This window comes from Gouania willdenowi, chromosome 24 (assembly GCF_900634775.1).
Source record: "Gouania willdenowi chromosome 24, fGouWil2.1, whole genome shotgun sequence".
Lineage (NCBI taxonomy): Eukaryota > Metazoa > Chordata > Actinopteri > Blenniiformes > Gobiesocidae > Gouania > Gouania willdenowi.
Genome location: NC_041066.1, coordinates 17713850 through 17726965, shown reverse-complemented (window position 1 = coordinate 17726965; position 13116 = coordinate 17713850). Strand labels below are relative to the sequence as shown.

The 13116-nt window shown below is 36.9% G+C and overlaps 2 protein-coding genes across 7 annotated transcripts in view; one reads left to right on the top strand and one right to left on the bottom strand.

Annotated features, from left to right (window-relative positions):
- ylpm1 (YLP motif containing 1) overlaps positions 1-10627 on the top strand; it is a 27106-nt gene extending 16479 nt beyond the window's left edge. For 5 of the 6 annotated variants that reach the window (XM_028440256.1, XM_028440253.1, XM_028440252.1 and 2 more), the window contains 4 exons: positions 1842-1893; positions 3534-3658; positions 3778-3957; positions 4327-5875. In XM_028440256.1, coding sequence (XP_028296057.1) covers positions 1842-1893; positions 3534-3658; positions 3778-3924 — 324 coding nt within the window. In that variant the 3' untranslated portion in view covers positions 3925-3957; positions 4327-5875. Of the gene's footprint in view, positions 1-1841; positions 1894-3533; positions 3659-3777; positions 3958-4326; positions 5876-10490 lie in introns of those variants that run through there. The other variant, XM_028440254.1, reaches the window with a different exon arrangement.
- LOC114458021 (prospero homeobox protein 1-like) lies at positions 6110-13116 on the bottom strand. The gene is made up of 5 exons (XM_028440257.1): positions 12628-13116; positions 11243-12430; positions 10954-11055; positions 10423-10608; positions 6110-6861 (listed from the first exon to the last, which is right to left on the bottom strand). Exons 2-5 carry the CDS (start codon positions 12416-12418, stop codon positions 6676-6678), a joined length of 1650 nt encoding a protein of 549 aa, XP_028296058.1. The 5' UTR covers positions 12419-12430; positions 12628-13116; the 3' UTR covers positions 6110-6675.

Here is a 13116-nt window from a genome sequence, read left to right as displayed (position 1 = left end):
AACAGACACAAGCACACATTCACAACCCAGTGCTCCAGCAGTAACACACAAATATCCACCCATCCATCCATCCATCCATTTTCAGAGTCGCTTTGTCAGCACACAAAAAAACACACTACATTTCCTCACTCTCTTCTGTATTTCTTCCACATCATTCACTTATTTCAGTCATCTCTGTTTTCCCAAACTGTTCACATGATCAGCGATGGCTGTACATTTGACTGCTCTGTTTTATCTGTGTTTATATCCTCCTATCTTCACACATTACATATCCTTACCGGTGACAAGATGGCTCTGAGCGCTGACAAGTGGAGACAGAGCGGAGTCATCTGTGTTTATGTAGAGCATTATCGCAGGTTGTGGCATCATGTGATTATGGGTTATTTTGAATTATTAATGAATTTTCTGCGGGGATAGTTTTAGGATTTCTTTTGGAAAACAAAGAGAGACCAAATATAAGACGGGACAGTGCGACTGTCAGTAGAGACAAAGCAGCGCCACATCGTCACGGCATTGAAGACTGAAGTATTCTGTCCAATCGGCGACCGACCGTTTCACCTGCGTGACGTTCAGAAAGTTTGGTGCACTTGGCAAATAAAATGTGTGAAAATGGACCAGACCAAATTAAAATGCAACAATGTTGCAGATGCACTGCCTGATTCGCTCCGAGTCCACCGGACTGTTGTTTAAATGTTCAATGGTTTATTTACATACTGAATGCTTTGTTTTATATTCTGATCCACTCTTCCAGGGGTCTAAATACCTGAAATATCACAAAAACATAATTAAATATGCTGTGTAAATCTACATATACCATGAATTATAAGACGGGGTCGTTTTTGACAACCTCAGCTATTCTTCTGAACCTTTGCACAATACTCTTGTATTTTCACTCCTTAATCTTTGATCATAACTTGATTAAGTTTTCTTTTTATTTCTGAACAGCGACAAAATGAGGTTGTTATGAGCCTATTGGGTTTCTAAATGCGACATTTTAAGAGAAACACATGACATGAATTTTAACTGTTACTTTTTTCTGTGTTTGTTGACATTCCCAAATCTACACAGGTTTAATATAAAAAGAGCTTCAAATCTTTTTGTATCACATCAGATAAAAGCTTTGCAGGGTTTGATTTCACTGCCAGATCATTACAGCTCTAACTCGGTTATCTAGTGATTATGGACCTGTTCCCAAAGCCAACATTAATTGCTTTGATTCAGGGAAGGGAAATAAAAAGAAACTAATTTGTTTACCTAAATCCTGCAAGCTGCTCCTTAATGCAACTGTACGGTGGCTGTCATGGTCAAACCAAACTATCCTACATTTTCTCTCTGTAACAGTTTGCAGGCGTCATGTAGTAATGAGCATTTTCCGTACTTTTTGACTCGTGAGATATTGCATGATGTGATTTTATTACTCAATACTACATTTCAGGAAAGATGGACAGGAAAACTACAGGACAAACATTTAATTAAATCTGATGTATAACAAAAAAGTAAACAATTTAAGGTATATCTGAAATAAGTTTAACAATTGACCATTTCATTTGTCAGCACAAGTAATTTCAGTTTTTTTTGTTATTGACCACAAACAAATGCTGACTTTAATAATAAAAGGTTTGTCCTCATTTGAAACTACGAGATGTAAGTGCATGTTAGCATTAGTATTAGCATACTGTGTCCGTCGAGTCCTAGTTCATCCTGCAGATTGTTGTCTTTAAACTTGTGATGAATCAGTTTCCTGTCTTTTCAGCAAGTCCACTGTCCTGCTGTCTCCATCCTCTCTTACCTCTGAGTCCTCCAGACTTTTAACTATTTCAGTGTTTCCTCGTGTAATGCAGGGCTACATTCCGAGAAGCAAATGGGAGATGGATACATCGGAGGCCAAACTTGGTAGGTCTATTTATTTCATTGTTTCTCTGTTTTGTTTTTTTCTCCAAATGTCTTGACGCCATCTAAAGAAATCCAATCATTTGTGTTTGGTTTAAATATTAAGACTATTTTGTATGATTTCCCTGAGGTGTAGGGATGGGTACGGGATTTTGTACTTTTTTAGGTACCGACCGAATTCCCGATTCACGTAAAATCAAACGGTACCATGTTACGGTACCTTAACGCATCCTTGTGACTTTGTGGGAGTGGAAGAGTTGGCGATTTCTTGCAGAAATCCGAGTAAAATACTCACACTATAGAGCGCTGTCATATAGAGCTGCTTTTTATTTTATAATCAAGAATGGTAAATTGCAACATTTTGAGATTTTATTTTTACCATTCATTACCACACAGGTACCGTTAAAGCTGCAGTTTGTAGAATTTTCTCTCCGCTCCGTTTTGAAACCAAAACTCAACTTCCCATACCGGTATTTTTTGTGAGCCCTCTTAGCAACTTTTTTCTCAATAGAGACATAGTGACAAGTGTCTTGTGTTAGTGGAGATTTTTCTGGTGTTTTAGAGACTCTAACATGAATGCACGTATCACTGTAGTTACTGTTTTCCTTGCCACAAACGCACACGGGGCTGTGATCTAGGCTGCCTGCTCCTCTGAGCGGACTGATAACCATCACTCCGTATCCAGACTATAAAATTAATTCACTTTGAAAAAGCTTCTCTTGGTTTACAAGATTTATTTCGTCGGTTATCACTCACTCTCTGACACCAGTGTGTGTGTGGGGCGGAACCTCCACAGTCACGGGGATCCATGATCACACAAAGCAGTCCATTCCTACTCAGTATGTTTGTGGCTTTAAACTGTTGCTTCGCCACCTCGGTTTGCCTTTTACCATTTGATTTGCTGTGTAACTGTTGTCTGTTTGCTGGGACGTCCGTCATTACACTTACTACCGATGGTACGAGCAGCCAATAGTAACGCCAAAAACAGCTCATGGAGCACACGTGTTGGTAGAAAGATTTCTGATTGGTTGACATTTATAAATCCAGGACACTCCTGAAATCAGGGTGTCATTTTACAAGGCTAGGAGAAGGGGAATAGATTCACTGTCCACTCAGAACACTTTAGATTACAATATGCTCAGAGATGATTATGGATTTTTGACCAATGGATGCCAAAAAAAGTTACATATTGCAGCTTTAAGTACCGATGCAGACTCATAGGTACTGAGTATAGGTTCAAATGTAATAAATACCCATCACTACTGAGGTGCATGATCCACTTGTACTGAACTTGAGCTACTGATCAATAAGTTCACATATGGGTTGAAAACTTGTGTTTTTGAGTCATACTGTTCACAATGGCAACACTAACTAAACACAGCACCAAGACACAAGGAAATGATATAAGATTAGCAAAGTCTCTTTAAGGCTGTTTCAAAGCCTGTGAAATGCCAACAATCTAAGAAGATCAAATTTAAATATAATTTTTTTTTTTTTTTTTACTTACCCACAAAAATATCAGGTGCTTTGATAGGAATTTCAGGACATTCTAGATTTAATACTGGGCACAGGTTTTTTAAGTGGGGACAAATGTTTTCTGTGGTTGCAGAGGAGAGCTAAACCTTTATCTTCCTATTATACAGACAGGTTGGATGGTTTGAGTAGTGGCGGGAAGAGGAAGCGTGAAAGTGAAGACACAGGCCTGGAGGACTACCTTCAGCTGCCAGACGACTATGCTACACGCAAGTCCCAACCAGGGCAGAAAAGGGTAAATTCTCCTACAGTCAAGGTCCTAGATAAAGAAAAATTAAGTACTTTTTCAATTTTAGCACGCTAGTCGATCCCTTTCAACCTCATGACATCCTACCCTGGTTATCTTCTGTCAAGGTTCGATGGGCAGATCTTGAGGAGCAAAAAGAGGCCGATCGAAAGCGAGCGATTGGTTTTGTGGTGGGTCAAACGGACTGGGAAAGAATAACGGATGAGAGCGGTCAGCTTGCACAACGAGCTCTCAACCGCACTAAGTATTTTTAAGAAGATTATCTTCTTATCCCCATCTCTGGTAAGGTATGTATATCTTTTTTTATGTATCGTGTAAACTAGACATATGTTAGATGTGTGGTCCTCTGTGATAGTTAGCGAGTTTAGGTGAATTCCTCAATTTCATTTGGTTCTTTGATAGTTTGAATGAGTTTGTTTTCCTTTTCATTTTTATTTTGAAATATTTGGTTATACTATAAGATCCCTGTAATCCAGTTGGGTTTTTTTGTTTAATACATAGTCTGCCATTTTTAACTGTCTTATATCCGGTACACACATCTGTCTTATCCCTTATCTTGAAACTTTAAATAAATAAATGTATAAATTGTGTAATATTTAAAGTGAGGTAACCTAAACATGGCCGAACTCTCAATAACATGTTTCTCTCTTCAACAGATGTCCATCATATGAAAACGGAAGCTCGCTGAGGTGAAACCAACATTGAGGTTATCTACCCAATCAAGTCCTTGAAAAGCTTGTTTTAGATCATTTAAATATACATTGTAGTTTATTTGTATGATTTTGGTTTAAGATTCATTCTTTTGTTTTTTTTTTACTACTATGGCTTACTGTATTGTGTACATGTAGCGTTGTTTCTTGGTCCTATATAGTTGAAAAACAATAAAGAGTCATAGAAATGTCATCTCTGATATCATCTTATTGGTGCTGGTTGGATTAAAGTTTGTGATGGAGTTGCAATGCAAAACAATGGGATTGCAAAGCATTAGAAATCTTCTGTGTCCTGTTAAAAACTACCACCATACTCTTAGAGTTCTTTTGAAATTACTGGATGTTAAATAAAGTTTCCTTTACAACAAATGCTTTTCAATTAACAAAGCAACTTATAGTTATTTTAAGCTCCATGCATGTGGATGATGTAAAAACAATAAACTAAAGATGAATGTTTTTAAACAATCTGCAGATTATAGAGACGCTCATTACCAGAGATGATCGTCTTCCACTCTTTAATACACTTCCTGATACATATGTAATGAGTGATCTTCCACGTCACGTTAGGATGCTGTGAAGTTTGACAGTTTCTGAGCATAAATTTGTGCCTAAAGTGAGTCCACTCTAAAACTACTTTTTTTTCTGCTGAATACGTATATGATTAGATATGAAGTAAAGTAGTTTATTGATCCAGTCCCAGTCTTAAGTATTTAAATTTAGCGTTTTTAGTTGCCCTCAATGGGTTAGCCAGCGGATATTGCAATTTATTTTACTATTGGCCGAGATTTTGGATCGCAGTCACTATTGGCCCCGCCCCACCTATAAAAGATGGGTGGAGGGACTAAGTTTCCTCCTCTCACAACTTTTAGTGAGCTTTGATTGACAGCTCCATGTGGAAATGTACAGTGCTGTGGGCGGGGCTGCTGTGGCTGGGCGTGTCCTAACTACTCTAGGAGCGTCGCCCATAATCAAGGCATTTTTTTTATTATTATTATTCCCCTGAGTGGCAAGTCAGCAAAATGCTGGGGATGTACTTGTACTTTAATGTGTGAAAGTGTCATTTTTATGGAAACATTTTTTGTTTTGTTTTGTGTATGTGTGTGATGCCCGCTTATCTTTTTCAAACCTTACATTGTTTGCATTAGTCACATTGTACTGTGATCTACAGCTTAGGGAAAGTTTTGATTGTCAATGCATCAAACAGCCACTTGTATTCAGACGTGATCAGTTTCTAATGTTGAAAATATGCTGATTTAAGCTAAAGATGGCGCTTTAGATCATCTATCTTATCTCACTCATGGTTACAAATTACATTTTGTTCTCAGAGTTAATATTTGTGTGTGTGAATGTCACCAGATGTTTAACACTGTCACTCCAAAGAAGTTGCACTTTGTCCCAGTGGCATCTTGCTGGGTATGAATTTATATTAATCCCCCCCCAAAAAAAAAAAACATTGAAGCACAATGATGATACTCAAAATACTCCTAAAGTGGCATTTATTAGAAATGGCCTTCATGGAAAGGTAAATTATATTTATTGATACACAGCAAGAGACAAAACATGCCTTTTATAACACCGATTCAACATTTATTTTGGACTTTGGACTTCGAAGCCCATAATTTTGCACACCAGAAGCTACTGGAGTTACTGAAGATGGAGAGAAACTGCTTTTGAAAAGTCCACAAAACATCTGATGGAGGACTTGCTCATGAAAAGATGGAATGCTGGAAAAACTGATGGATGGATGTCTATGTGGTGAGTATGGAAGAAAGCAGAAGAAACATTTCATTTGATTAAAAACAGTAATCAGTAACTTCTGTGATTGAGTAACATTCTATCTAATGTAGTTTTGTTGTATATTAATAGAATGGATTATAAAAAAAATGAGGTTGACTGAATAATAAACATTTTTTCTGACTGTGTGCGGCACTTATTTTGTTCATCTCTGTTGTCTATTTTTGTCTATTTAGCCTTTGCTATTCTAATTACGTAGTTGAGTTATAGATTATATTTTGTTATTTTTGGCATTTATAATGGCCTTGTGAACAAAAATAAGTACCTTAATTAAAATTCATTAATTGTTGAGAGGATCCTTTAAGTTCACTTCTGACTATATAAATATATGATGCACAATGAGCTGTAATGCTGTGTCATAATGCTCACGCCGTTGATATTGGTCTGACCATCATGATGATGGTATCCCAACATGTTTACTGGTTGTTTTCTTTCAAAACTACAGCAAATAATACAGAAATGACCATAATGAGTCCACTAAAGTGAAACAAACACTGGCTATTAGCATATTTTGCTTGGTTCTTCACCAGAATGACTTTTGAACTCGGACGGTACGTCACTGTCCAGTTTGCAGATGACCTTGTAGATGGCTTTCTTCCAAGACGGATCACGGTCTTTGCCCGTTGAAATAGAAACGTAAAACTCTCTCAGTGTGATCTCTGCAACTTCTAGGAATCTGTCAGGGACCTGTGAATCCATACGACAAATATCTATTAGCATGCTTGGTTGTGTAAATGTGATTTTGAATGTAGATTGTGATTGATAAATTCATCAGTGTGTGGCCAAGCTAATCAAGGTAAGTAGAGAATAAACACACACATCCCTTTGGTTCTACACAATCTCAAGAGTTTCTGAGACCTTGAAACTCCCTGTTTTTCATACTTTGGAGTGAATGTTTGTGCATGTGCTGAAAGAATAGCCTTTTCAGGCTATTTTTAAACTTCTATTTTAATAAGTGATTACAGGCTTTGGCATCATGTGGCCCTTAATATAAATTGTTGGAACACTGCAACAGCAGAATTAAATTTTTATTTTGTATTCCATTATTTCTTTTGTACTCTTCATGCATTTAATCTTAATTGCATCCTAATAAATCAGATGGGATTTACTGGATGGACCTATTGTGACGACAATGGGTAAAAGAGAAAAACATAGTCGTGGGTTTTCCTTTTTTTTTTTGTGTCTGCCTCTGCAAATTCTAAGTTCCTGATAATGTTTATAGAAAAAGAAACACTTATAGAATAAGAAACTGCTGAAGTTTCTTTAGTAATATAACTGGGTCAGAATATTTATATGCAATTGCAGTTTAATACTATTGTGACTCTTTCATTTTAAACCTGAATATTGAATATAATCTTGTGCTTATGTAAATACTGTATTTTTTAGGTGACTAATAGTTAACTTTTACATGTAATACTTCTAACAGATTCATCCTTTCATTACACTAGAAGCAGCAAAGTCCTACCGCCACTGTATGATTTTCCCTCATTGATCATTGTTTCACAGTGTAGTGCAGCAGATAACATAATATTTCACAGGAATCTTTCAAACGCGGATACAAGCACCAAATTTGCTTCCGATACTCCTGCCCAAAAAGGTTTGGTGCCCTGTATCCGCATTTGAAAGATGGTTTCAGTTATCTGCTGCACTAGTGTGGTTGTGGTCGTTTGCAGCTGTTACTGGACTCAAGCTAACTGAGAAACTCTATAAAAGATCAATTAAGATACCTGATCAGGAGCCTGTGTCTTTTCATTGTCTCTTAGAGAAACACCACTTTTTATTAAATGGCTTTTCCCCACCACCTCTTGAGGAATTTATCAACAAAAAAAAAAACTAACCGTGAGACCAGTACTAGATCTAGACTGTGAAGTGCAGTTTTGCCCAGAATGTACCGTCAGTGAAGGGTTGCACAAGCTGGAACACTTTGCCCATGGTAGTCCGAGACAGAGCCACCCTTGTTTCATTCAAGAAACTGCTTAAAAAATGACTAAATATGTGTGTTTTTATAATCTTTTCTTCATGCACTAGTATAAGTGAATGTGTGCGTGTGTATTTTGTTGTAGTGAACAGGCTTCGTCATTATAATCAAGAATTGAAATAGGATGATTGTAATATACAGTATGTATTGTCTGATTATGTCTGCTGTGTTTTTGATTACACTGTCACTGTGTATTATGTCCACTGTCCTATTGTTGTGACGTTTTGTATGTTTAGCTTTTTAATATTCTGTCTGCTTCTACCTCCTGCGCCATAGGACTACGGATGAATATTATTGTTTAGCTAAATCTGATTTATTTACAACTTTGGCTGTACATTAATACACACTGTCCCACTCAAATAAATATACAGAGACAATCTTACTGATAGAAAAGCATCAACAGTTAATCTCAAACATTTTTTACAACCACTTTCAGTGCTTGAATGGTTATATAATAGATATACGTGTACGTCTACATCTCATACTTCAAACTTCAATTATAATATAGTATTCAAGATTTAATTTTCCCAACAAATGTTTAGGATATATATATATATATTTCCCATGGGGAAATTTACTTACAAGCACATTTCCTCTATATTTACATTTATTTTAGCAATCATTACTTTGAATGCAGGTCCTTTGTTTACTATAGACAGAATTTTCAAACTAGTTTTATTTCAAAGAATAATCCAAGTAACCTTCTCACAGTTGATAATTTTATTTAGTAAACCTATTTCTAATCAGCTAAGGTGCAGTGTTCAGCGACATTTATTAGAAACTAAATAAATATGCCGTTCAATGACCATAATAATGAATGCTTTCTGTTTTCATTTGCTAAATCTTCCTGTGGGACAGAATGGATGCTCTGATGTGGTGGACACGTATTAGATTTTAAAGACAGGTTAAATATTAGCCAAAATGAATGTGTTGAAAAGAAGAATATTGCAATAGAAAAAACCTATTAGCTCCATCTTTCAGTAAAAAGGTGATTGTATGATTACACAGTTAATATTGGGGGGCTTTTATCTTCTACTTTTTTCTCGGGGGGTGGGGAGATGTTGAATTTTAAATTATTATGGTTGTGAATATGTGAGCGTGTGATTGTATCCGAGTTCTCTCCATTATCTAAACATGCATTTACCTGTTTCAGATTTAATTTAAGTTTTTCTATTTCATGTATATTAGCAGTGCTTTAGCTATTGTGCTGTCAATAATGCTTTTTGTCTTCCATTAGCTGGAAGGTGCAATAATAAAACAGACCAGCAGAGAAATGGTTGAATCACTGAAATATTGGATGATAGATCAAACTTTGCAAACATATTTTTTTACATACAATTCTATAAAATTTTACATTTTTAAGGTTGGACCACATTAACAATTTGAAGTTATTAATTTCACTTCCTTCAGTCTCGTGTGTTTGTTTCCGCTATAACATATATACATTTGTACATTTTTTTAATATATTGTATCTATAAATCTGATTATGTTGTGCGTTTGTTGCAGAATTCCAGGACATTTATGGTTTGACAAATATTGAATCTAAAAATAACCAAAATAGTTAAAGGCTCAAAATCTATTAGCCATTAGAAATACTGATATCAAAATATATTTGTACATTACCTGCATGCATTAGATCAGTGTTTCTTAAATGGGGGGTACGGCACTCCATGGGGTACTTGAGAGAAGGAGTGGGAAATTATCAAATAAAAGCAAAAAAATAGGGATTTTAAAATATGTATTTTTGGTTTAAAATGATTATCATAATATAGATGATGAAAATTATCTTTATTAGAACATGAACTGAAAATACATAGGTGGGAGATGACAGGAAATGATAAAAAAAAAAAAAAAATCTATTCATGAGGCATCAAATACTATTTCGTCCACTTATTTACAAAGTTAGAATCTTTAAGTAAGTTAACCCTCATTCATTCCATCAATGTGCTCCATAGTTGTTTTTTTTAATAGTATTCTGAGCCAAACGTAGCTGGAGGAAGGGGGTTCTTAGATTCAGAAAAAAGAGAACAGGGGTACTTGAGCTAAAAAAAAAAAAAAGAGTTTGAGAACCACTGCATTAGATAACCAAGAGGTGCTGAAAAGTCAAATGAAAAATCTATGCAGAATAACATCAAGTTAAGGGATAGAGGCAAAAACCTCGGTCCCTGACCAGGGTCCTATGTTCACACACTGCATTATAAAGTCTGTGGCTAATCCTCAGGAAAGCAGTCCTAAGTATTTAATGTACACAGTTATCCTTCAGTCCTTACCTGGAAGTCATTGGCCTTGTTGTAGTGCATGTTGAGAACTCTGAAAAGTTCTGACTCTCTCCCCACAGTCAGAGTCCTCACGTCCCCCCTGACAACCTGCCGGGCAAACTTCTCCATCTGGATGTAGTAGAACTCCCTGAAGTTACTGAACCACTTGATGAGCTGTGACGTGATGCAACGTGTGAACTGAGGACGAGACGCAGAGTGAGAGAGCAAGGTGAGTTTAATAATGGAAAGGTTTGCAAACAGTTTACAATAGTTTCAAGACTTTAAAAAAATAAAGCACATTTTGAATCAACTGGTTTGTGTTTTCTCTTTTTTTGATAAACCCTCAAAGTTCTGCATAGTACAGATGTGTGATGTTTGGTAATTAAGAGGTCTCTTCAAAGTCTTAATGACATTAATGGGTCATTAGGCGTTGGGTTAGAAATGTCTCTAGCCAGGATGCTGCCGCAGAGGTTTTATTGAAACAGGGTTGGGGGAAAAAAGGCTGGTTTTCTGGTTGGCTAATTTTGATAAACCTTTACTTACCTGCACGTCATCAAAACACAGCTTCAGAACCAGTGAGCTCGGGTAGCGAGTGTAAAAGAACATGAGCTTTGCTTTCTTCAGATGGTTTGTGGTCAGACCTTCCTGAAAAACATTCAGGTTAAGGAAAAACACTTGACCTTTAAAACACAATAAAGTAGTATTATTGATGAATCTACTCAATAGGACTTACTGAAAAGTGATTTCTGCAAAGTTGCAGCATCTTATACATACAGTATACTAGGAGATATATCACTACTTCTTAGCATAAACTCAGCCCTCCAAAGGATACGTTCAGCATGTAAATGTTGTTAGTAGCCAGGCGGTCAGCCTTGATCTTAACATGAGAGAAATCCAGGCTCTCCAGAAGCATTGCATCCAATATTCTTGGAGTCTTTGAGTTTCTCACAGATCTGGAGTTGACTTTGGATCGGATTTTACCCATATATGGTCCCTTAGTCAAATCCAACCTCTCTGATACCTGATCTTCATGTAGGACAACATCAGGACTCAAGGAGACAGATTCTTGATGATGGTCGTTCCATCTATTCATATCAGGCTTTGGTAAAACCAGTGACAAAGCTTCTGTTTGAACATCAGCAATCTGCACCGATGCAGCGTCTGTTTGCATGACTTCTGTTTCCCTTTGCTTATGGGGCCTAAACTGGGACGCAACACGAGTCTCTGTGCTCTTTACGTGGTTTGGAAGTGTTTGTAAAAATGAGGCACACTTAAAGATTGAGTCCACGCTCCTGCTCACAGCTTGGGAGAGTTCGTACTTCAAAGCATCTGCCATTAATTTTACTCGTTCTGGTTTGGACTGAAAGTAGTTTTCTAGCTTCATTTTGCTCCAAATTTGATCTTGCCTTGAATCAGCTTTGAAATCATCTTGGGAATCGGTTAAGACGTCACTCTGTGGGGGATAATTGTCTTCTTTACTGCCACCTGCAGTGTGAGGAAACTTTGTTCTGAGTTGTCTGAGGTACTTAAGTCGTCTCTCAAGATACTTTCGAGTCTCCTGACTTTTATAGTCTACACTTCTTTCTATGGGTATCTGATGCAAAGATGGTTCCTGGTCACTTCTAATCTCTTGCTGATCAGTAACCATATCAGGACAGTTGGTCATACCTTTGATGATAGTTTCTACTCTGACTCTCTTTGCTTGATGGCCACGGTTTAGGTCCCATTCATAGTGAGCATTAGAAGTAGGAATAGGGCGCAGGTCCTCGGACAGATGTCCAGCAGTGCCTTCTCTGGGTGAAGTGAACTTCAGCTGACTGAAACACATCGTACTTGATCCAGCAGGTCTACCGCTGCAAGAATCATCTTCAGGGTGTGTTTTCTTTATGTCACTATAATTTTGTAAGCCTGCACTTGATTTATCTGAACTAGATGTGGCATCAGGCTGGAAATGGATAAGATGAGCTGGAGCGCAGCTGTTGTGGCAAATGCTGTTTGAAAAATGCATGACCTCAAAATCCTGATTTCAAAAGAAGACACATAAAAAACAAATGATTGAACAACAGACACGAAATTAATCTGAGCTGCTTGAATATATAACTGAATGCGTTTCAAAAATTCAGGTTACATCACAGTTCTCTTATTCCTCTGCATTTTAAACGCAAATTTTAGTTTTCTTTTTTTATATTTCAGAGTATAGAGAAAAATATGGCCCACCTGTTGGATGGTTTTCCAGAAGAAGTCAAGGGAGGCTGCAGCTCTGAAGCATGATGCAGAAGAGGAGGGCTCTTATTTGTACCGGTTCAGCTGAGAGAGCTGGAGGTGTGGTTTACCATGCCCTGCTTTAACCTATCCAGATCCAGCATTAGTAATTAAATAATGATAATTTAGTCCTTTTTTTGTTTGTTTGTTTCCTTTCTGTGATATTTGTAGTGATATTCAAGAATAGATTTTAGTAGCAAACATAAAATTATCTGTAATTTCAAGCTTTGGTTTTTGGGAGAAAGGCAGGTTTAGACACAAAACTGTAATGCACACTACAGAAGCAACATCTTTTAGTTTTGTTTGTTTTTTTTTACTCCTGAAAGTAAGAAGTGTTTTAATAGTCAGTGATATCCTACCGCTGTGTGATTGGTTGTCAGTTGTCGTTTATTTGCTGCCTTTATTTACTTTTTGAGTTTTGGCAGAAAAATAGTACAAGTTATA

What these genes read in the sequence shown, in the direction of transcription:
- LOC114458021 (XM_028440257.1), bottom strand. Translation starts at nt 12,418, where the DNA reads ATGCATTTTTCAAACAGCATTTGCCACAACAGCTGCGCTCCAGCTCAT. An exon ending in ACAACATTTACATGCTGAAC is followed by an intron (nt 11,056 to 11,242) that starts GTATCCTTTGGA and finishes AATGTTTTTCAG; the next exon opens with GAAGGTCTGACCACAAACCA. An exon ending in TGTGTTTTGATGACGTGCAG is followed by an intron (nt 10,609 to 10,953) that starts GTAAGTAAAGGT and finishes TCTCGTCCTCAG; the next exon opens with TTCACACGTTGCATCACGTC.